Genomic DNA, 22512 nt, shown 5'->3' on the forward strand with positions numbered 1-22512 from the left:
TAAAAGAAGTGAAACACTGCGTGAGATGTCTCAACGCACTTGACAGTGGTTTGACTGTGTATTTTGTGGTTGAAACAAGTCGGGCAATTGCATACAGCAGTGCCCCACAAAGAGTCATGGATGTCATTCATCTTCTGTCCCTGTTATCAGTGTTATGTATTGTACTTTGTGATTTGCCAGTTTTTTTCTGTTTGGTTCTCTCTCCACACCCACCCCAAACACACAACTGTTTAAACACCAGGTTAAAATTTCAGCCTGAAGGATTTGCTCTGTGTTTGGCCCACCTCGTGGAATTTGTTCAGGTCACTGGTCTCCCCCTACACACATACACACCAAATAAAACAAATCAATACCCTATACAATGCAAAGTTGGTATCCACCTGCTTATCACAGCACAAACTGCTAAGATTGCAGACTATTAATAGCTGTCTGAACCCCTCTCTCCCACCCCCCCAAAAAAAAAACTATTTGAAAACCCTGTTTTTTGTGCCCTTTTAAAACATTAAGTTACTTGTCCATTTCTGTTTTAATGCCATTATTTCGCTATGACTTGGAACTGCCAAAGATTTACAACGTTCCAATGGATCAGTCCACAAATAGTGTGTGAATCGTACGGAGAAAGTTCAGCAATTGAAAGACTTAGCAAGATGGCAAAAGTCAAGTTGTGCTTTGCGCCACCTACTGTTACATTATCACCATTTCAAATATGTGGCTACTACTGTTGCCCAAGGTTTCGCCTCTACCGGGAATCGAGCCTAATGATTATCCCTCAAGAAAAAAAATGAATAATAATTTGGTCACTTAATCCATGACTGTTTGTGGGACAGTGCTGTGCGCAATTGGCTGCCGCTTTTTGCCCACAAATATACAGTCAATTCACTTTTGCAGTATATTCTGTGAAGCGCTTCGAGACGTCTCAAAGACGTGAAAAGTGTTATATCAAGTGCAAGGATTATTGTTATTACTGTACTTAGGTAGATAAGAAAGAAAATTCCAGGATTGGGGATATTAAAAACACTAACCTATAAAAACTAAATGATTGAATACTAAATTTACCCTATGCCTGGATAGGACTAAATAACTCATATGTACTACATGCCTAAGTAAGTTGCACAGTTCCCATAAATCTGATGCATTTCACATCTATTTTCACATACATGGTTTGAAGCAAATAATAATAATCCTTGATATAGGATATATATATCACATAATTGACATGTCTCATAGTGTAAAATTCACATTTTCTTGTGGAGTATACAATACAAAGTTACATTTGTATGTCAGGCCAAGGCGCTGAACAGTCAGGCAGGGATTAGGACCCGAGCGCTTGTGGGTGGAGGGAAGAGAGGGTAGGAGGGTGGCCAAGGGCATGGTCAAAGAGGAAGGCATGCCTTGAAGGAAGCAAGGGAGGGAGCAAGGCAAAGGGAATGTTGGGATGGAGTTCCAGAGGGTATCTGCTACTATAAGTATAAAGTGAACAACCTCCAAAAGCATTGTATGGTTGGTCACGGAGGAAGCTTAAATTAGCATCATTAAAATAGAATAAAATTCCAGCCCTCATATTTTGCATTATACATATAAAAGTCAAAATATCACAAATACATTTTGGAAGTCACTGATGTATATGCATACATTTCCATATAACCAAGTTTTGAGTGTAATTTATAGGATTCCTGTAGGTCTGATTTTTTTTCACATACTATAGTGCTGCCATACACTCAATAATTTGGCAACTGGCTCTGTCCAAGCTGTAGATTTGTTATTCATCCAGTAATAATGGGTTAGAAATGTGAATATGCAGCAATTGCAGATTAACAAAATCAGCTTTGTGGACAGAAGTAAAGGTAAATTAGTTCCAGGGTCCACATTTAATTCATTGTGAAAATTCAATTTGAGAATTTAATTTCCAGTGAGAATTGAAATGTGTACAATTTGCAGCTGGACAGCAGGTACTTTAAAATCTATCAATTTTCACTGTAGTGCAAAATAACTGTGTAAGCCAACTTTGAACTGATGGGTAATTCAAAAATGTGGGAGCTGTGTGGAATATGTTCTGTCATACAGTATACACATAGAACAATAGAAATGCACGACACAGAGGGAGGCCATTCAGACTATTTTTCAGGTCAGTGTTTGTGAGAAACCTCTATGCATGATCGGCTGCTGCATTTCACCCACAAAATATTGTCAATTCACTTTACAGTATAATCTGTGAAGTGCTTTGAGATGTCTCGAAGACATGATAAAGGGCTATATCAAATGCAAGTTATTATTATGTTTAATCCTCCAAGAAGTCACACATCCTAATTCCGTGCTGTTCCCCCAAACCTTCTAGTTGCTTTTCTTAAATACTCCAAATAAATTCTGCTATATTAGCCATCGCTGGCGACTCATTCCATATCCTGACAAAGTTCTGGGAGGTTTCCCCAAACCTCTCCTTTTACTTAGTTACAATCTTGACTTCATGCCCTTTGGTCTTTGAATCCCCTACCAGCAGTTTTGCCAATTAATTTCCTCAAACCCTTACATTATCTTAAGCCCTTCATAATGCCCCTCAACCTTCCTTGCTCCAACACGATTAGTGTCAAAACACAAACCAAAGAACCTAGTCTGTACTCCAACTCCTAGTAGTGGTCATTTTATCATTGTAGAGATTGGCTAGCTCGCTGCCATTTCAACCTAAAAAAAAGTTGTTTTTAAAAAAAATTGGTCCACATGTAGCCTGGATATACAAGTATTGTCAAAGCAGAGCAGAATTTCTTCAGGATCATGTTTTTCTTTGTAAACATTACAATTGCTTTTTTAAAAAAAACACAGAAGATTCAAACCAGGTTAGAAACAGTATTTCTTTTTGTTTGAAACTTAAAACAAACATTTGTGACCAAAACAAATAAAACAAGTTTCACTTGATTGGCAATCTTTTATTAACATGAAATAAAATGTAATCTGCCAGAACTAAAGACAAGATTTGAAAACATATTGGTACTTGTCCCAAATAAAAACTGTGCAAATAAAGTGAACTTTTTTCAATACAAATTATAAACAGAATTAACAAATTATATTCAACTAACATATAGGCAGTTATTAAACTGGACTTAGTGAGAGGATTGGATGAAGTCAGAATGAAACACATATCAAAGAATTTAAAAATTAGGCTGATTTTCTTGGCTTTTTTCATATAAAACAATAAATGGATTCATGGTAATACCATTCTGCATAGTTCACATCTCTTGTGGTTACAGATTAAAGCCCTGAGGGGCTGACACAAAGCTCCATTAACTGTGACGATTCTGAAGGACTCTACATGCCATGATGGCCACACAGCATTTTGCAAGTAACTGAGAGTGCAAATATTTTATATATAAATAGGCAAAAAATGGAACCAAAGGTATTCTAGTGTACTGAAGGGCAGGGGGAGAGAAAAAGAGAACAGAAGCCATTTCAGCTAATCATAAACCTCAATATTTGGCTGGTCAATGCAGTGAATGTCAAGCAGATTTTCATCAGAACAAGATTGAAAATTGAGGAATCAATTATTCTGCATAATGTATAGTGAATTCTGCTCAATGCTCGTACCACTTTTTAAGCTGCATTTTAGTCTTAAGACGCTAACTATTAATCAAGAGCATAGGATCCATCTTACTATTCTATTAATCATAAATTACATGAACATGCTTTACCTGTACAGGGTGACATCTGCTGTACAAGTTCATTTATATGTAAACTACAGTTAAAACTGTCTTTCAATAAGTGGCTGCTTGATTTTTAAAATATTTAAGGATATTTCAGGTAAGCTGACCCAGACCATTCCATTGTGTACCTTTCTCCACTTCCACAATAGTTCCTGAGGTGGAAGTTCTGGTAATTTTGTGATCACCACTTTGGTTGCTCAAATGCAAAGTTTCAAACCACCATTTTTTTTTAAGAAAGTGAAACATAGAATTTTTTGAATTACCAAAAAGAGACCTCTCTTATATCTATAGTTAACCATTCTGAACATTCTCAAATTAGAATTGGTGCGAAGTGATCATTCTTAAAACAAATCTTTTGAAAGAATAGTGTGATGAATGACTCATATTATGCCACTCTAATACAAGAAAACAATTCTATGAAATGATTTAACGCCAATTCCATTTTTGAAGGGCCCTCTGAATAGCAGAGTTAAACGTTTTTAAATAGCTTGATGAAGCAATGATACTGACATTGTATACAAATCCACATCAATTTCCCCTCTCAAGTAGTGACGTTAATAACCAAATTAGTAACTCAGTTTATCGGTAAAGAGAACTTAAAGTTCCAAAGTGAGTTTGCAGTTGATTTGCCTATCCTTGAGTGATAGTGGTCTTCCGAATCCTCAGTGCACACCACAGTTTGATACAACATGAATTGTTCTTTTAATGGCTCAGTTTGTTTATTCAATGTGTGGATGAAACATACAAACAGAGGTCCCAAGTCTGTATTGAGTTAGCTGATTTCAGTCTGGAACATGGGAGGGGGTGGGGAGGAAAGAAAAAAAGGAGAGAATAGAAAGGAGGAAAACACATTTTTCTAAATCCAAGTCTCAATATAAATTCATTCCAAAACTTATACACTAACAAGTTAACAACAAGAATATATTGAATAACACTTACAATAATAGGTGCAATGCTCAGCTGTGAAAATCAATATAGGACATGCTGTCATGTTGTGAATTTGCCTTCAGCCCGATGGAAAACCCTTTTCAACTGAATAGAACTAAAATACACCAAACCACAAACGACATAAAAATCACAAAAGTACCACAGAAAAATTTGTACTATGATTTTGTGGTTATAAAAGTGAGCGACATCAAAGTTAGCGAACCTTCCAGCATGTAACCGGCTAACCATTTAGGTTGGGCAGATTCAGATCAACTCCTTAACACAGCCTCACAAAAAAAAAACTCTTCTACATCTATATAACTTACACATTTCACCATCACTGTTACTAAGTGGAGATTTAAACCTGGGATCCAGAGCTGAAGTGGCACAGTTATCCAGTACCATGAAAATTAAATTAGGTTCAGCATTCTAACTGAATTGTTATGATAATATTTTGGTTTTAGATAGAAGGGTAGAAAACTAGCACCCACCTCTCTAACCAAAAATATCAGAAGGCAAAAAGAAGTCAAATCTCTCCCACCTCTAAATCAAACAGTTTCTTGAGTTACATTCCATTAAAGACTTAAATTCTGATTCTAAAATGTAAACAAAAAAGTACATCATAGATTACGGTTGCCACTGTGTGATTTTTATTGTTTTCCAATTGTAGAGGTGTAAGAGATGTTTATTTGACTTTAATATTTTTTTATTTTCAAGCTTTGACTACAAAAGTGGCAAAAAGGAACAGGAATTACATTCTTCAAAATTGGTTACCATTAACTAGAACTATTTTAAACTAGACCTAGAATTGATATGTAGTACCTCCACCTCTACTTGTCAATAGAATAAAAATATTTTAGGAGTAATAATTCTGCTTGCACAATGAACCAATAATTCACTGCACTAAGTGCAGTAGTGGTCTAATCTCCAAACAGATTTAAAACCTCCCAAAAGATGTAGCCCAGGAAACAAAGACTGCTAGCGAGGAATGCTGCAAATGGGATCAGTGCCTCTCTTCTGAGTATGGACCTTTCTACCAGTGAAATACTACCACCTCCAACAGAGGGCTGATTCAAGCCTAAATACGGCATATATTAATTAAGCACAGCATCATTTTATGTCACATCATCTGACTCATTGATGAAGTGCCTTTGGAATAAGCTTCTCAACAAAAGTAACACAATGACTCCAATATTTTACTGTATCAAACTGTTTACTTGCCACTACAAGAATCACCAGTGAGGAAGAGTGCATATGGCTCTTGTGTTAATTAAGATAGACTACTCCACACTTCTGGATCTAACTCTACTTCCAGTCAGTTTATATAAGATTGAAAATGGTGAATTCAGTGCAGATTACAGGTCTGTGCACTTCAGTTAGTCTGCATGTATCATCACCATAAGTCTAATGTGGCTCAGCTTATTTTTCTAAAAATGCATACGAATTGGAAGATCCTTGTTCAGAAAAAAACAATTATTGGCAAGTAACAGGACCCTTAATTTAAAAANTACAAGCAGAGAATTTGTCAAGATAATGCTGTTCACCCAAGACTGAAATGAATAATGTTCCACTGATTGTCATAAACTGAAGTGAGTTAAATCCCTTACATTATCCATTCAGCTTACATCACAGTGGAATAAGGTGCAGATTCAGGATTTAAAACAGTTGTAACTCTCACAACTTATAGAAATTCCCATGATCTTTAATGAGAATAGAGTGGCAGATTTTGGCTGCTGAAGAATCAGTAGTTATTAGACCTATTGTTATTAGAGTACAGTATTAAAAGCACCATTCTTGGAAATTTATTCTAAGGCCAATGAGAATGGAACATTTTGAAAACAGACAAATTATGAAATAAGACACTTGTCTCTTTCACAAACAATAGTTTGCCCTTCATTTATGGCATGGCTCTTTGTCGCACAATATAAAAATTGATTGCTATCCATGAACATAAATTCTGATGGAGAAAAAAGCCTCCTGAATATAAACATTTATTCGGAGCATGCAGCTAGACATAGAAACCAATGGCATATACTACTCCTTCACAGGTCAGGAGAGGAAGGGTACGAATATAGGTAAGGTCCATTAACCTGTGGGAAAACAAAAATATGAGATCGTTATTCCAACTCCTTCAGTTTATATTTTTCTCCTCCAAACTGGGCAAATACGACACAATAAACTCTTTAGTTTGCTGTGTAGAGACATACTCATGAATGACTGATACACTTACGCCTTCAACGGAGGCCGCCTGAAATTTATTCTCAGTGGCATGATTCAATTTTTTTTTCAATCAGCACATTGGAGTGGGGGGTGGTACTTCTAGCTGCTCAAGGCAGTCAACAACAACAAGATTACAACAGTTCCATGTCAATGAATAACAAGCCACTGTATCCTAGGTGGGAAGATCTACAAGTACTTTCACTCTAAGTTCAGATTTATTAACAGTCTGGTTTCAGGCCAGTTGGAATTTAACCCACTGTAAACCTGGACTCATTTTTCTAGAGCACATTACTGGTAGTACTAAAGAAATGCTTAAGATAAATTGTGACAAACCATCATAAACCTTACGTTATTGAAAAATACTGACAGTCATGAACAAAAAAAATGAACAAATCAGATTAGAAAATTCAATACTGTAAGAAAAACACTTAAGAGTAACAAGTGACACTTACCCTAGCATTGCACTCAAGCACAAAGGGCGGAATGTCAATTTGTTCTGGGGAAATGAAGGCATACAACTGAGGAAGGTTCTCAATATAGTGAACTTTGTCCTTTAACCCTGAGACAGAAAAGGTTGTGAATATCCAGGTCATCACCTAGAGAGGAGAACAGAAAATGAGTGCCAGTGAAATTGTATAGCACAAGCAGTTAAGTGGGAATGGTTAAAACTAAATATTCCTTGTATTTATTATATATACACTAAGACTACTGAATTTACTTCCCCAGGATACATTCTTCTTTGGTGATGGGGGGGGGGGGGAGGGGAGAAGGGGGAAACAAATAGAAAGACAGCAGTCTGTCTCCCTTCGTTGGCAGCTCCCTTGATTTTGATGTCATGGCCTTGGCCATGTCAGGCTAATCTCAGTTATGTCAGGGTGACCTTATGATTATGTTTGACTCATTGACCCACTTTTAACTTCAGTGACATAACAAAATCATTTCCTAAAGTCCAAGATTCTACAGTAGCGGTTTTCTAGTTCAAGCTTATTATGAACCTTGTAGTGATAAGACTAAGGTGCAATGGGGGAAAAAAAGGGTCGAAAGAGGAAAAAGACTTACCTTAGATCGAAACGTTGGGTTCACAAAATAAAACGCTTTAAGGTTTTTCTTGTACCTGTAATAAAGAGGAATATTTTAATTTAACTACCACTTTCTTTCCCACACATCTTTCTGCCCTCTTCATGTAAACACTCCCATTCAAAGTCCCTGATCACCTCTAACAAGAGTGTAAAGCTGAAGCTGTGGACCTCCAGAAACACAACCAATTAATTACTTGCAGCTGGTAGAACAGCCTGGCCAGCACCTTCAAGACAAGATAGACCGGCTATAAACCAGTTAATCCCATTAACACTCGTTCAATTACACATTACGATATTGTACAGGTAGTCATCACGTGCACGTGAATTATAAGCAACACTGATTCAAAATGGGTCATACTTTATAATGAAGCCTCTTAAAGACTCAACTTCCAGAATGAATCTCCAAATATGTCTATTCCTCCATTGTTTTTAAATTTCTGCAACCTCCAGAGATCAGATTAAATTGACACTTATGAATGATTGTTAATATCACAAATTACAGAAGGTCAAAACAGATCAGGTCATACTAAAGTGTTTTCTTGATGGTACAGTAGATTGCAAATTGTACTGTGGGCAGTCTTTTAAAAAAATCTACGTGTTCTTACTCGGCTGTTCCCACATGTTAAAAAAATACATTATATTCCATTCATCTTTAGCCAGGTTCTCTCTTTTTCAGACAATCTCTCCCACAAAAAGATTAAAAGTACAATAAATCATAAGCACCTTAATGTGAATAGTCTTGCATTGAAATTGAAAACAAAATGCAAGAAAATGATTAATTCCCACACTAAGCTGTACTTATTGCTCTCATAATGAGAACTGGCAGCAGAATCCCTACATGACCAATAAATAGTAATGAGAATGGCTACTGCCTTAATTTGGAACCATACCTATAACTTAATTCCAGTCCCATGCTCCATTATAATTTACAAGGGAGCTAATTTTCAGTGCCCTCAGAACTAAATTACTAATTTTTTGGCCGAATAGATTACGTTTCAATTTGTTTCATAAAGTATAGACATTCCAGTACAGAAGGTTATTCAGCTCAAGTCTATGATGGTGCTCACTCATCCACTGGAGTCAAGTACTTTTATTTTCAATTCCCTGCACTTTCCCCATCCACTTTTAGATTGTTCCTCTTTTGATGTTTATCCATTCCCCTTTTAAATGTTACGGTCTCAGCCTCAATAGCCACTTATAGCAAAGTATTCCATATTCTAAAATAACCATTTGTGTGGAAAAAAAGCTTCCAATTCTTCTAGTTACAATCCTAAGATCTGACAATTAATGATGTACCAACCAGCGGTAATCATCTTTCATCATCTAACCAACTTCTTCTTTAAGGCATCTATTCGTTCCTCCCTTAACCCTTTCTTTCCAGTGAAAAACACAGAACCCTTACTGACATCTCTAGCATCATCTACATGGAAAAAATAATAAATAATAATATGGGTCACTCAATCGACAACAGTTTGTGGGACACTGCTGTGCACAATTGGCAATTCACTTTAGTTTATTCTGTGGAGTACTTTGAGAAGTCTAGAAGACATGATAACATGTTATATCAAATGCAAGGATTAATGCAAGGGCGGAGGATGTACAGAAGGCCTGGGTGTTGCTGACCAGGCCCACTTTTTTCCACCTCCGCCACATTGCCCGCCTCCGTCTGTACCTCACATCCATAGCAGCTGAAACCCTCGTCCACACCTTTGTCACTTCCCAGCTGGATTTTTCAAATGCCCTTCTTGCCGGTCTCCCCAGTTCCAAACATAAAATACAATTAATTAAGAACTGTGCCGCCGGATACTAACCACACAAAACCCTGGACCCGATCACTTCAGTCCTTGCCAGGCTGCACTGGCTCCCAATCTCAGATCAACAGATCAACTTCAAAATCATCTCTCGTTTTCAAATCCCTTCATGCCCTCTCTACCTTTCCAACCTGCTCATCCCCCACTGACTCTGCTTGGCCAGCTCCGGCCTCCTGTTCGTCCCTCGCCTCCTCCACTCCACCATTGCGGTCGTGCTTTCAATCACTACGCCCAGAAGCTCTGGAACTCTCTCGCAAACCCTCCGCCTTGTCCCCTCCCTCGCCACTTTCAAATCCCACCTAAAGACCTTCTTTTTGATTCTGCTTACAGTCACCCTCCCTCAACCACTGGCTCAGAGTCAGACTCCGCCACTGTTAAGCATCCTGGGACACTACCGGATGTGAAGGGCGCTATATAAATGCAAGTTTTTGTTTAGTGTGTGCTTTAACTCTCTGCTATCTTTTTTCCAACACCTTATTCCTTCTGAAAATGCAATAATTATCCTTGCATTTGATACAAAGCTTTATTACACCTTCGCGATACATCAAAGCACTTCACAGAATATACTGAGAAGTGAATTGACTGTTTATTTTGTGGGCGAAACGCAGCAGCCAATCGCACACAACAGTGTCCCACAAAGTCATGGATTGAAGTGACTAATTTATTATTTTAAGGAATTATTACCCCCGGAAACGCAATCTGCCAATCGACTAACAACCGGGTTCCCACTTACTGCTAAATAAACAGAGGCGTGTGAAGTAAGGAAACTTGCCCAACATACAATGTAGTAGCAGTAACAAAGACTTGGCTCAAGCAAGGACAGGAATGGGAGCTGAATATTCCTGGCTACAATGTATTCAGGAGGGATAGGGAAGGAACAAAAGGAGGGGGTGTAGCAATGTTAGTCAAAGATACGGTTATAGCCGTGGAAAGGGTCGAGATGCTGGAGGGCCCCAAAACGGAATCTATCTGGTTAGAGTTAAGGAACAAAAAAAAAGCTGTTACACTGGTAGGGGTATACAATAGACCACCAAACAGTGGGAAGGAAATAGATGAGCAGATCTGCAAGCAGATCTCAGACAGACGCAAGGCCAATAGAGTTGTGATAATGGGGGACTTTAATTATCCCAACATAGACTGGCAAAACAACAGCGCAAAGGGCAAGGAGGGGAAAATATTCCTAAAATGCATACAGGACAACTTTCTTGATCAGTACATTTCCAGCCCAACAAGGAAGAAAGCAGTGCTAGATCTAGTTCTGGGGAATGAAGTAGGAAAGTGGAGCAGGTTTCAGTGGGAGAGCATCTGGGTAATAGTGATCATAACATCATTAGATTCAAAGTGCATATGGAAAAAGACAAGGAACCATCTAAGGTAAAAATATTCAACTGGAAGAGGGCAAATTTCAGTGAGTTAAAAAGGGACCTAGCCAAGGTGGACTGGAAAGAAAGATTGGCAGGTAAAACAACTAAAGAGCAGTGGGAAGTCTTCAAGGATGAGATAGCTCGGGGACAAAATAAATACATTAGCACAAAAGGGAAAAGTAGGGCTTCCAAACCTCCATGGATGACAAAGGTAATTCTATCTAAAATGAAGCAGAAAAAGGAGGCGTTTGACAAATGTCAAACCCAAGATACAGAAGACAACCATATCGAATATAGGAAGTGCAGAAGAGGTTTCAAAAATGAAATAAGAGGGGCAAAAAGTTTATACGAAAAAAGGATGGCGGGAATTCTAAAATATTTTACAAACATATCAAGGAAAAAAGGCTAGTCAAAGGTCAGGTGGGGCCAATTAAGGACCAAGGGGGAAATCTTATTGTGGAGGCAGAGGGCATGGCTGATGTGCTGAATGAGTACTTTGCACCTGTCTTCACAAAAGAAGTGGATGCACCAAATGCCGCAGTATCGGAGGAGAGGGTAGAGGAAATGGATAGGATAAGTATAAACAAAGAGGAAGTACTGAAAAGGTTGACTGCTCTGAAGGTAGATAAGTCGCCCGGTCCGGACGGAATGCAACCAAGGTTACTATGGGAGGCACGGGTACAAATAGCGGACGCTTTGGCTACAATTTTTCAATCTTCGTTGGACACAGGAGTGGTGCCAGAGGACTGGAGAGTGGCCAACGTGACTCCCTTGTACAAAAAGGGACAGAAGGACAAACCTGGGAACTACAGGCCAATCAGTCTAACATCAGTAGTGGGGAAATTCCTGGAGTCTATATATTCCGGGACAGAATAAATCTTCACTTAGAAGAATATAGGTTAATTAGGGACAGCCGGGACGGATTTGTTAAAGGCAAATCTTGTCTAACAAATCTAATAGAATTTTTCGATTAGGTTAAGGAGAGGGTGGATAAAGGTAGTGCAGTTGATGTAGTTTATATGGACTTTCAAAAGGCATTTGACAAAGTGCCACAAGAAAGACTTGTAAGAAAGATAGAAGCCCATGGTATACAAGGGACAGTGGCAGCATGGATCCAGAACTGGCTGGGAGACAGAAAGCAGAGAGTTGTGGTGAACGGCTGCTTTTCTGACTGGAGGGAAGTGTACAGTGGCGTCCCCCAGAGATCGGTATTAGGACCACTGCTCTTCTTAATATACATAAATGATCTGGACTTGGGTACAGCAAAACCTTTCTCTTTGACCGTGCTTTCAGCTCCCCTCTCGACTCTCTACCCCCTCCTCGCTCCCTCCCTTCCCTCCCCTCACCCTGACCATTTCCCCCCTGCTCGGGTCCTGACCCAACTGTCCAGCGCCTTGGGACATCCTTCCGACATGAAAGGCGCTCTATAAATGGAATCTTGTTGTTGTAGTAGCAAGCACCATTTCCAAGTTCGCGGATGACACAAAGTTAGATAGGGTGGTAAACAGTGAGAAGGATAGGAGCCAACTGCAGGAAGACATAAACAGAATGGTAAAAGAGGCAGACACATGGCAGATGAGTTTCAATGTTGAGAAATGCGAAGTAATGCATTTTGGTAGAAATAATGAGGGGAGGCAATACAGGCTGGTAATACAATCTTAAGGGGGGTAAAAGAACAGAGAGACCTGGGGGTGCAGGTAAATGAATCCTTGAAGGTGGCAGGACAGGTATATAAAGCTGTAAAAAGGGCAAATGGGATTCTAGGCTTATAAATAGGGTAGAGTACAAGAGTCAGGAGGTTATGATTAACCTATATAAAACACTGGTTAGGCCTCAGTTAGAATACTGCGCCTAGTTCTGGGCACCACACTATAGGAAGGATGTTAAGGCATTGGAAAGGGTGCAGAGGAGATTTACGAGGATGGTACCAGGAATGAGGGACATCGATTATGAGGAAAGGCTAGAGAGGCTGGGATTATTCTCATTGGAGCAGAGAAAGTTATGAGACCTAATAGAGGTCTTCAAAATCAATAGGGGATTTGATAGGTTATAAAGGGAAAAACTGTTTCCACTGGTGGGTGTGTCTGTGACTGGAGGTCACAGATTCAAAATAGTCTCTAAAAGAAGCAGAGGGGAGGTGAGAAGAAATTTTTTCATGCAGCGAGTTATTCAAATCTGGAACGCATTGCCTGAAAGGGTGGTGGAGGCCGATTCGATAACTACTTTTAAAAACGCGGTGGACGGGTATTTGAGGACGGATTTGCAGGATTATGGGGAAAGGACTGGGGAGTGGGATTGACATTAATTGCTCTATTCAAAGAGCCGGCACAAACTCGATGGGCCGAATGGCCTCTTTTTGCGCTGTACAATTCTATGATTTCGCTCTGTCGGGAATTGAACCCAGGTCTCTCGGGTGCGAGGCGAGTGCTCTAACCACTGAGTTACAGGACTCCACTTGTACACATGAACTACATTCCTCCCAGACTCGCCCTCTCCCTCATCTTTTGAGGTCTCACTCCACACCCTCCTCTCCCCACCCACTTGGCTTCCACCCTCAGTTCAGGTGCCAAGTCAGGATTGTCAATCGCTTTGAGACATCCACCTGAAGTGAAAGGTGTTATATCAATTTAATTTGTATTGCATCCATACTCACTGTAATTTTCTTAAAATAGGCTAATCTTGTCCTTTCAAATCAATTCCATCTCTTCAAGATGAATCCCTGCCCTTCCAATGCCTATTGATACATTAATGTACACCGCACTGATGAACTGCACTACACTCATTGAATGGTTGACAGCTGCCTTAAGGTCTTGCCCATGTCAGTCTGTGCTGCTCTACAGAGACTGTGCATGCATTATGTAATTCATGCTTTGCATGAAGCTTCACTTTTATTTTCTCCTCATCAACTAAAACACAAAAAAGGCATAAATTCAGTAATTTCACTAAACAATATTAAACATTGTGTTCAACGCAGAAGGTACTCTGGGGCTTTCGTCCAAGGTCAGGGAAAGATTGGGGGAGTGGGGAGGAAGAAAGTCTCAGCATATTATTGCCAGTTATCACAGTGTCAGTAATATAAGGCGAGCTCTGCTTGTACTATACTTAGTTTGGGAATGCTTGATGCAGTCACCAAGTAAAAATAGGTTTATTTGTTCACATCATTATCCCTTAAGTTGAGCATGCAGAATGCACATTGCAATTCATATTAAAAATCTTTTCTCCTTTAACCAAATAGTACCTTACAATGATATGTAATATTAACAAATCAGCTGTAATTTCATTAGTTAAGATACAAGAATATAGATGACACAAGTGACTTACTTCACATCAACTACTTCATATAACCTTTTGAGGAACTCTGAGTTGGGATGATGGTGGTCATTCGTCAGCGTATGGAAGTACACCATGACAAACTCCCTCACTGCAATGTGGTCCATAATGTGGATGAAATAGAGGAGGGCCTAAATATATAACAAAAAAACAATCAATACATTCCACTTATTGCAACCTAATATTTATAATTTTGCTCATACAGGGGCCTATAAAAACTCTGTTCCTGATGAAGGGAAGGAGGGACGAAAGAGACATTTGGAAACGGTTGTCACTTTGCCATGATTTGAAAATAGTTTGGATGAGAATGTTGAGTTTCAAGGGAACTGCTAACGTAGCCAATGTGCAGGGTGGCCAGTGTCAAAGGTTGACTGTGTGCCGGGCAGCCTAGTGTTTGCCACATTACCAGTCATAAAATGAAAAGCTGGATATTATTATTCAGGATTATCCAAATAGCGAATTAATTATTTGTTCACAACAAGAAGTCATGATAAATGGAAGAAAGCACTTGCCCCAAATCATAGCCTCATGTTTCTAAGCAAGAAGCAGTGCTGCGGTGGACTGGGAGACTCCAGGTTTTCTTCCCAGGTTGGGAATCTCACAATGTTAAACCATGGAGGATGTGTGTGGGGAAGAAAAGGCCCTAAGAGAAAGATTATATATACATAAAAATATTACTTAAGTGCTATGTAAAACAGAATGTAACAGTGAATAAGAGGGGAAAAATTACACTTAGGTGTTTATTCATTGCACAGACTGAAAACTACTTCCACCAAGTTTCATATTTACATCCTTTATGCACAAAGCTGTGTATGGAGCAAAACACTGCCAATTGCTCATCACAACATAGACTACAGACAGCATGGTCCTCCTCACTCCCTAATTATCAATTTGAATACAGACGATGAAATACACGCAAACCAGAAATGAACTGAACTATCATTTAAGCCTTCAGTGGCTTTGAGAGCCACCTTTTGTGCAAACTTGAAATGGTCATAGACAAGGAGTCTTTATCCTGCCTGGTAGTTGACAAATGGAAGAAACGTACACAGTTTACTACTTATTTTGCCACATGCTGCTTGCTTTACTGGAACTTTTTTATTAAATCATTCCTTAGACCAGTGAATATCCTTAACTCAATCTACACAGAAAGTCACACTCTACAACTCAAATGACCAACAACGTGCTAAGAGCCCAAATCAGGGAACCATAATATCTAAATACAAAGTAAATTTGGATTTTAAGTAAAACCTTCAGATGTGCTAAAAACACTCAACAAATTACACTTAGCATGTAGGGTCAAAGTGGGCAACTTAAGAACACATAAAACTGTGTGCTCCAACAGGTGAGACAAGAGCTAAAGCCTTATTCATCACAAGTGCCACATACATCTCATTGGACAACTATGCTCAAGTTTCCAGATGTTACTCTATGACGATTATAGTATCAAATGTTGCCTTACTGAACTGTTGCCAAAGAAATAGGTTTATGAAGTGTACCACAGGACCTCTTGAGCTATGTAATAGAGAACAGGAGATACAAGTCAATCCACTGGAATAGCGATATACATGTTGGAAGAGTTAGCTGAGTATTATCAATGGAATTTTATTTAGTATTTTGTACTTATTACATTATAGAGTTTAGTAATAATTATTGGACTTCATTTCACTACTAGTTTTTTAAAAAAACTACCCTGATTTTCTAGTGTTACATTCTGCTCTGTGCCAGCCAACGTGATGTACAAAGAGCAGCTGCTCACTTCACATCCTTCTTCTCGGTCTTGCTTGGTAATTGCTTTGCTTCCAGCAGGAAATTATACAATAAACATGGGTTCAAACCAGCCTGAAACCATCATCTCCACCATCACTGGAATCAGCTATTCCACAAATCAGGATGGCTCCACTAGTACAATGGTGCAGTCATAAGTAAAGATTTTGCTTCCCTTCCTTCAAGGAACAATTATTTAAAGGATAAACAAGCTAGACTCAAATACCTTATTCAATTTGATCAAGGTCTCAAATTCTGATGGAATATATACATTTTTTATATTTAAATAATTACTTTATGCAAATGCTGAACATAGAGAATAGTTTGCCCAGGGAGACAGACAGTGTGGGCATTTTCAAGAGGGAATTGGATGTCTTTTGATGGCAAATCGGGAGGAATGTGAACAAGTATTTAAAAATTAAACCAGTCAGATGGATTGCAATGCCTATTTTTGTCTTTCTGAAATTTAGTTAGATTTCTATCAATGCAAGCAAAGCTTTCTATGAATCTTACCTTATCCGGGTCTATTAGTGTCATAGGAATATTCCTTCCAACTATTACCACTACCGTTCGACCACATTTATCAACACCTGCAACAAAGAATCAGATGGAGACATGTAATTTAGATATGAATGACTTTAGTACGGTAACTATTTATAATCCTTAATAATAATTCTTGATGACCCAGCACTCATCTAACACTGCAATCAACCAAGCCTGTGAACCCACAAGCAGTCTGACTCAGAGCCGAAATCCAATTAACCAAGCTAACTGGCAATGAATACAGTCGGATAGTTGCTAGTCTACATTTTTTGTCACTTATTATAAAATACAGTGGCTACATCCCAAGTTTGCAAATTAAAATCAGTGGTACAAATTCTGCAGATTTTATAATAATAAATGACCTAATATAGAATATTATTCATATTGCTCAGTATAATTATATGTCATATAGAACTATTAGTCTTAAGAAACATCCTTCTAGAATACAGTGACCTATAAATATCACCAGTTTTATAAAGCTACATATGCCAAATGCTTGGTTTTGTCTAGGTTACAAGGCTTGAACTCTGTGACAGTTCACAATCTAGATTGAAAAAGAACAGCACTGAAGGATTTCTGCATTGTTAGGAACTTCATTCTTTGGATCCAGACTGTTCATTTTGATGCTAAGTCCAGGTAAATATTTATTTTTTAAAAAATTAATTAAAACAGGATGCAATATCAAATGAAAGTGCCTGTTGGATGAAAGGAGTACGTAAGGCCATAATGTCCCTCTACAGCTGAATAGACTGCCAGGTCACAGTCTCAGTTCAAAAACAAACAGCTGCTTGGGCAAGCTACCAGTGTATTTCTGGCAAATTACATAAGAACATAAGAATTAGGAGCAGGCCATTCAGCCCCTCGAGCCTGCCCCGCCATTCGATAAGATCATGGCTGATCTTCAGACCTAACTCTAATTACCTGCCCTATCCCCTAATCCCTCTATTTTTTAAAAATCTATCAGTCTCAGCCTTGAAGATGTTCAAGGACTGAGCATCTACAACCTTCTGGGGTAGTGAATTCCATAAATTCACTACCCTCTGAGTGAAGGAATGTTTCCTCAACTCTGTTCTAAAAGGCTGACCCTTACACTCCAGTTTTGAGGAGAGAAAAGAAAAACACAGATTCTGATCTACCAGGAGCAGAAGTTACCAAGCCCCTGCAGCTGCATTCTTGTTTCTGCCATTTATGAGTTGCAAGAAACACGAAACCACTAAATTCACTTTGGGCAGGAAATGCTGCAGGCTCCTTGTTGCAAAATGCTACTCATGTCATGGGGTATTCCTCAGGGCTGTGTCCTCAGTCCTCTCCAACATGTACGTATTTCATCTTGGTGACATCATCTGCAGACATGATATCAACTTCCACATGTATGCGGATGACACCCAACTCTATCTCTCTGCCTCGACTCTGGTCCATAGCTGTCTTGACAGAATGTCTGTCAGACATCAAGTCCTAGATGAGAGCTAACTTTCCACAGTTGAACATCGACAAGACCGAGGACCTCCTGATTGGCTCCCATCAGCACCTCTGGAAATGACAGTATCACCATCCAAGGATGCGCACTCCACTTCACTGAGCCGGTCCGGAACCTTGGCATCTTGTTTGACCCTCAACTATTCTTTCTATCCCACATCCGGGCCATGTCCCACTCTGTTTTCCCCCCACCTCCACAACATTGCCCGGCTCTGCCACTGCCTCACCCCTCAGGCCGCTGAGTCCCTCATACACACATTCCTAGCTACATAAAATCCCTGCTTGTCGGCCTCCCCGACTCCTCCCTCCATGGGCTGCAGATCATTCAGTACTCTCCCGCGACCCTATGACCCCCTTCCACTGACTCGACTCCACTGGCTTCCTACTACACAGAGGATACAGTTCAAGATCCTGGTCCTAACCTTCTAAGCCCTCCATAACCTTGCTCCCCCTATCTCTACAACCTCCTAACCCCCTACCAACCCGCCCACTTCCTCGGCTCAGCGGGCTCCTGCCTGCTTCACACCCCCTGCCTCACCCGCCCACCATTGTGGAGCGGGCCTTCTGCCACTCCGCCCCCACTTTCTGGAACTCCATCCTGCACCCTCCGCCTTGCCCCCTCCCTTGCCTCCGTCAAGTCCCGTCTAAAGATCCTCCTCTTCGATCATGCCTTTGATCCCCCTCCTTCCCCCACCTCTGCCCTCCATGCTCTCCGATCCCGAGCTCAGGTCCAAAACACTGATTGTCCAGTGCCTGGGATGTCCTCCTCACATGAAAGGTGTTATACAAACATAATTTTGATGTTGCTATACCACTGTATATTTATGTGAATGACTTACTTGTGTTTGGAGTGGAGGAAATGTAAAAAAAAACTACTCCCATGGTATACTTTGTAAAATCAGTAGTTAGTTGAGACTGTAGTTCAAACTTTTGCCCATCATGTTGCAGCAAACACTGACATCAAAAACTTTGTTCTGAGGGACAACTCAATTAATAACTACAACATGATGATGGCAGAATTAACATTTTAAAGCCTGACCATCATTCACAGCCTCTTATGACCTTCTCTCTAAAACACTCTTCTAAAGTCCCTTTGTCTTTCACCTTCTCTCCCCATCTTCAAACCACTCTCAAATTCCACCCCTTTTTCCTCGTCACCCAGTGATTCCAAGTCTTAGGCAAAGTGTTCAATAAGTTTCCTATATGCTGGACTGTCCAGTGCCTTGGGACATCCTTCCGATGTGAAACAACAACAACAACAAGATTCCATTTAAGGCACTATACAAATGTAATTTTGTTGTAAATGGAAGGTACCACACAAGTAGTTTGTGTGAATGGATTTCTCTTACACACACACACACACACACACACGGAAAGGGGTTTCACAATCAGACAATCACATTGTACACTTAGAGCTGGACAAGAACTTTGAACAAAGCCATTTTTATTCTAGTAGCATAACAAGACTCCCTATAAAATGGACTTCTAAGATTAACATTTAGCTTAGCTATTAATACAATTTTGCAATTTATTTCCAGCGATCTAATTGCTGGTTTATAACCTTAATGCACAAGTCCTGATGACATGGCTAATGGCTTAGTTTTCAAATCAAGCTTTGTTTCTAAAAAAAAAGGTATCTTGCAGTCAGGTTTGTCAGAACAGTGCATGAGATGCAAAAATATCAACTGTTGCAATAGTCAAGAGATTAATTATGGGGCTAGAGGAGAGCCAAACTTCAAACCAGATGTACAAATTTAGCATGGCTTTGCTTTTCCTGGTATCATCATATGGCTCAGTCTAAAATTCAGTACACTGATCATGGAGGAGGTTTGGTGTCACATAGAGAAGTGATTAGCTCAGCAGATGAAAACATGTCTATATACAGTCCAGCAGAGGCATGCTCTTTTTCCCCCCCTTTGACAGCTATATAAGGGTCAATGAAGTCAGTTTGATTAGTTTAATCTGTATCAAATTGGGAAACTGTTATTTTGTTTTGTCAGTTTAATCAGCTGGGGATTTTGATTCTGGCAAACAGAAAATATAGCAAGGTTTACTTGTATTAAGACTTTCAAATTACTCAATTTGAATATAAAGACCAGGACAAATAACTTTAAAAAACATTTGCAAAAAAGGGAAATCAACACCCTGGTGATCAGTAAAATCTGGGCAATTTAAATTGACACAATTTCTTCCTTATACTCCTGAATGCAAGACACTTGTCAGTGTTAACTCCAGCTATAATCTCAACTCCCTTGAAATATTAAATTGAGGAAACCCAGATCACACAGGCCCATTCGATAGCAGACATGTTATGCAAAGAGTTTTATTTTACATACATTATGTTCAAGTCCTAGAGTAATCAGTACTTACCAGTCTGGTATAATGCTTTCAGTGCAGCAATGTCTGACAAGTCATCTGCTCTAGCTCTGCACAACCAACGATTATAGCTAAAGATGAGAATGAAACAAAGTTTTTTAATCATTCTGTGGATAATCTTTGGTAATTGAGGGAAAACAAAGAAATTGCTGGTTGCTGAAATCATTCAATAGTGTGACATCTGCTATTTCCAAATATGCATGATGAGTGTACTTTAGAAGCCACATCAAGAAACATTTACGTGGAATAACACTCCAGTTACAAAAGTGTGATGGCACAAAATTAAAACTATACACAAATTTCTTGGAAAACACACTGAGGGAGCACAACCAGTGTTAGATATCGATTCATGCCCATATTTCAACATATGGTGCTCCAGGCTTCAGCTGTGCCACAAGAATAGATTTGCTGAGGAAAAGCAGAGTACGCAGCCAAAGCAATAAACTGTAGAATGAAATAGGACTCCGAAAGCTCCAAAGGTAATGGGTTATTTATGGTTTTATTTTTAAAAACATGAACTTTCATGGACAAAAACATGCCTCAGTTCTATAAATGCAATACATTTATTTAGTGCCCTTTTATATATTTACGGCACATCTTTTGACAGCGAGCCTATTGACACACAAGTCTTTTGTGCTTCAATTTTTATTCTGCTTTTTCCACAAATGTTGGAACAGATCACTTGGAAAAAGCATTAAAGGTATCTGATAATGCATTAATTTGACGAGAAATAAGTTTGCATATTCCATACTCACTTTCTCTGATGCGCTTTTTGGACAGCTGCCTCAGACATTTGCCCTTGTAAAATCAGTCGCCTTTGTTTATCAATATCTCCTTCCATCTTAGCAAATGCATGCATCCCAATATACTCTAGGTCAAGACCTTCCTCGTCAGATTCATCTTCATCTACAATGATAAATACATTACCACCCATTAGATCAGCAATAAGTCCTTGGACCCAACTTAATTTGTAGGTAGGATTTTATACCTTTACTCTACTTTTACCTAAGGTACTTTAAGCCTTCCTCGGTTACTGACACTCGTGCCTTAAAGAGTCAGAAAGTTGTAGGTTCAATGCCCCACGTCAGAATTTTGAGCTCAAAGTCTAGGGGCAGTCCAGTGGAATGCTGGACTGTCAGAGATGACGTCCGAAAAGATACTGAACCAATGCCCTGCCTACCTGTTCAGGTGGACATGAAAGATTCCATAGCACTGTTGGAAAAGAGAAGGGAGTTTCTCCTGGAGTTCTTCCCAACAGCTACCCGGCTAAAATTGGTCACTCACTTAATGGCTGTTTGTGGGACATTGCTGTGCCTAAATTACTGCTGAATTTCCCTTCAAATAGTCACTATACTTCATTGTAAAATTCTGTGAACTGCTTCGATACGTGTTGATGACATGTTAAGAAGCTACGTCAAATGTAAGGATTGTTATTGGAATTAATACTTCTTCACAAAAGGCAATGTCTCAGTCTCATCTCTAGATTACACGAAAAAACAAGCTGCCCTGGAACTTTGTATATCTTCAAGTTCAGGGCAGCTTGTTGAACAAAATAAAGTGGGTCAGCTCCCAATCTGACTACAGTACACCACTCCAATGAGGCATACATGGAGCCATTCATCTTAGAGTGGAAATTGTTAAAAGGAATTGAAGCATTATGTCAGAGTAGCTGAATCACTGGCTGGGAACGGTGTCACAGGATCATTAATGATTTATTAAGGGTCCTGGAATGCTAATACTTCTTAGAACAACCATTAACATATTCAGTAAATAGACATAATACCATGAAAAACATAAAAGCCTCTTCCCCCAGCAGAACAGGAGTGTCTGATAATTGATTGCATACACTGTACTTTGGTGTATCAATCCATAAATAAATCTAAATAAATATTAAAATGAAAGGAAAATGTAAAAAACTAACAGACTC

At 39.3% G+C, this 22512-nt stretch overlaps 1 protein-coding gene across 1 annotated transcript in view; it reads right to left on the bottom strand.

Moving 5' to 3' along the window:
- Window positions 1–2905: 2905 nt before the first annotated feature.
- The window catches only part of gdap2 (ganglioside induced differentiation associated protein 2), a 29845-nt gene continuing 10238 nt past the window's right edge, over window positions 2906–22512 (bottom strand). Inside the window, exons 7-13 of the mRNA XM_007895865.2 lie at window positions 21341–21491; window positions 20580–20656; window positions 16704–16780; window positions 14415–14554; window positions 7899–7953; window positions 7292–7435; window positions 2906–6709 (exon numbers count right to left, since the gene is read on the bottom strand). Of these exons, the coding sequence (XP_007894056.1) occupies window positions 6662–6709; window positions 7292–7435; window positions 7899–7953; window positions 14415–14554; window positions 16704–16780; window positions 20580–20656; window positions 21341–21491 (692 nt within the window). The 3' untranslated portion in view covers window positions 2906–6661. The remainder of the gene's footprint in view (window positions 6710–7291; window positions 7436–7898; window positions 7954–14414; window positions 14555–16703; window positions 16781–20579; window positions 20657–21340; window positions 21492–22512) is intronic.

The sequence above is a fragment of the Callorhinchus milii genome, unplaced genomic scaffold (genome assembly GCF_018977255.1).
Source record: "Callorhinchus milii isolate IMCB2004 unplaced genomic scaffold, IMCB_Cmil_1.0 Scaffold4, whole genome shotgun sequence".
Classification (NCBI taxonomy): domain Eukaryota; kingdom Metazoa; phylum Chordata; class Chondrichthyes; order Chimaeriformes; family Callorhinchidae; genus Callorhinchus; species Callorhinchus milii.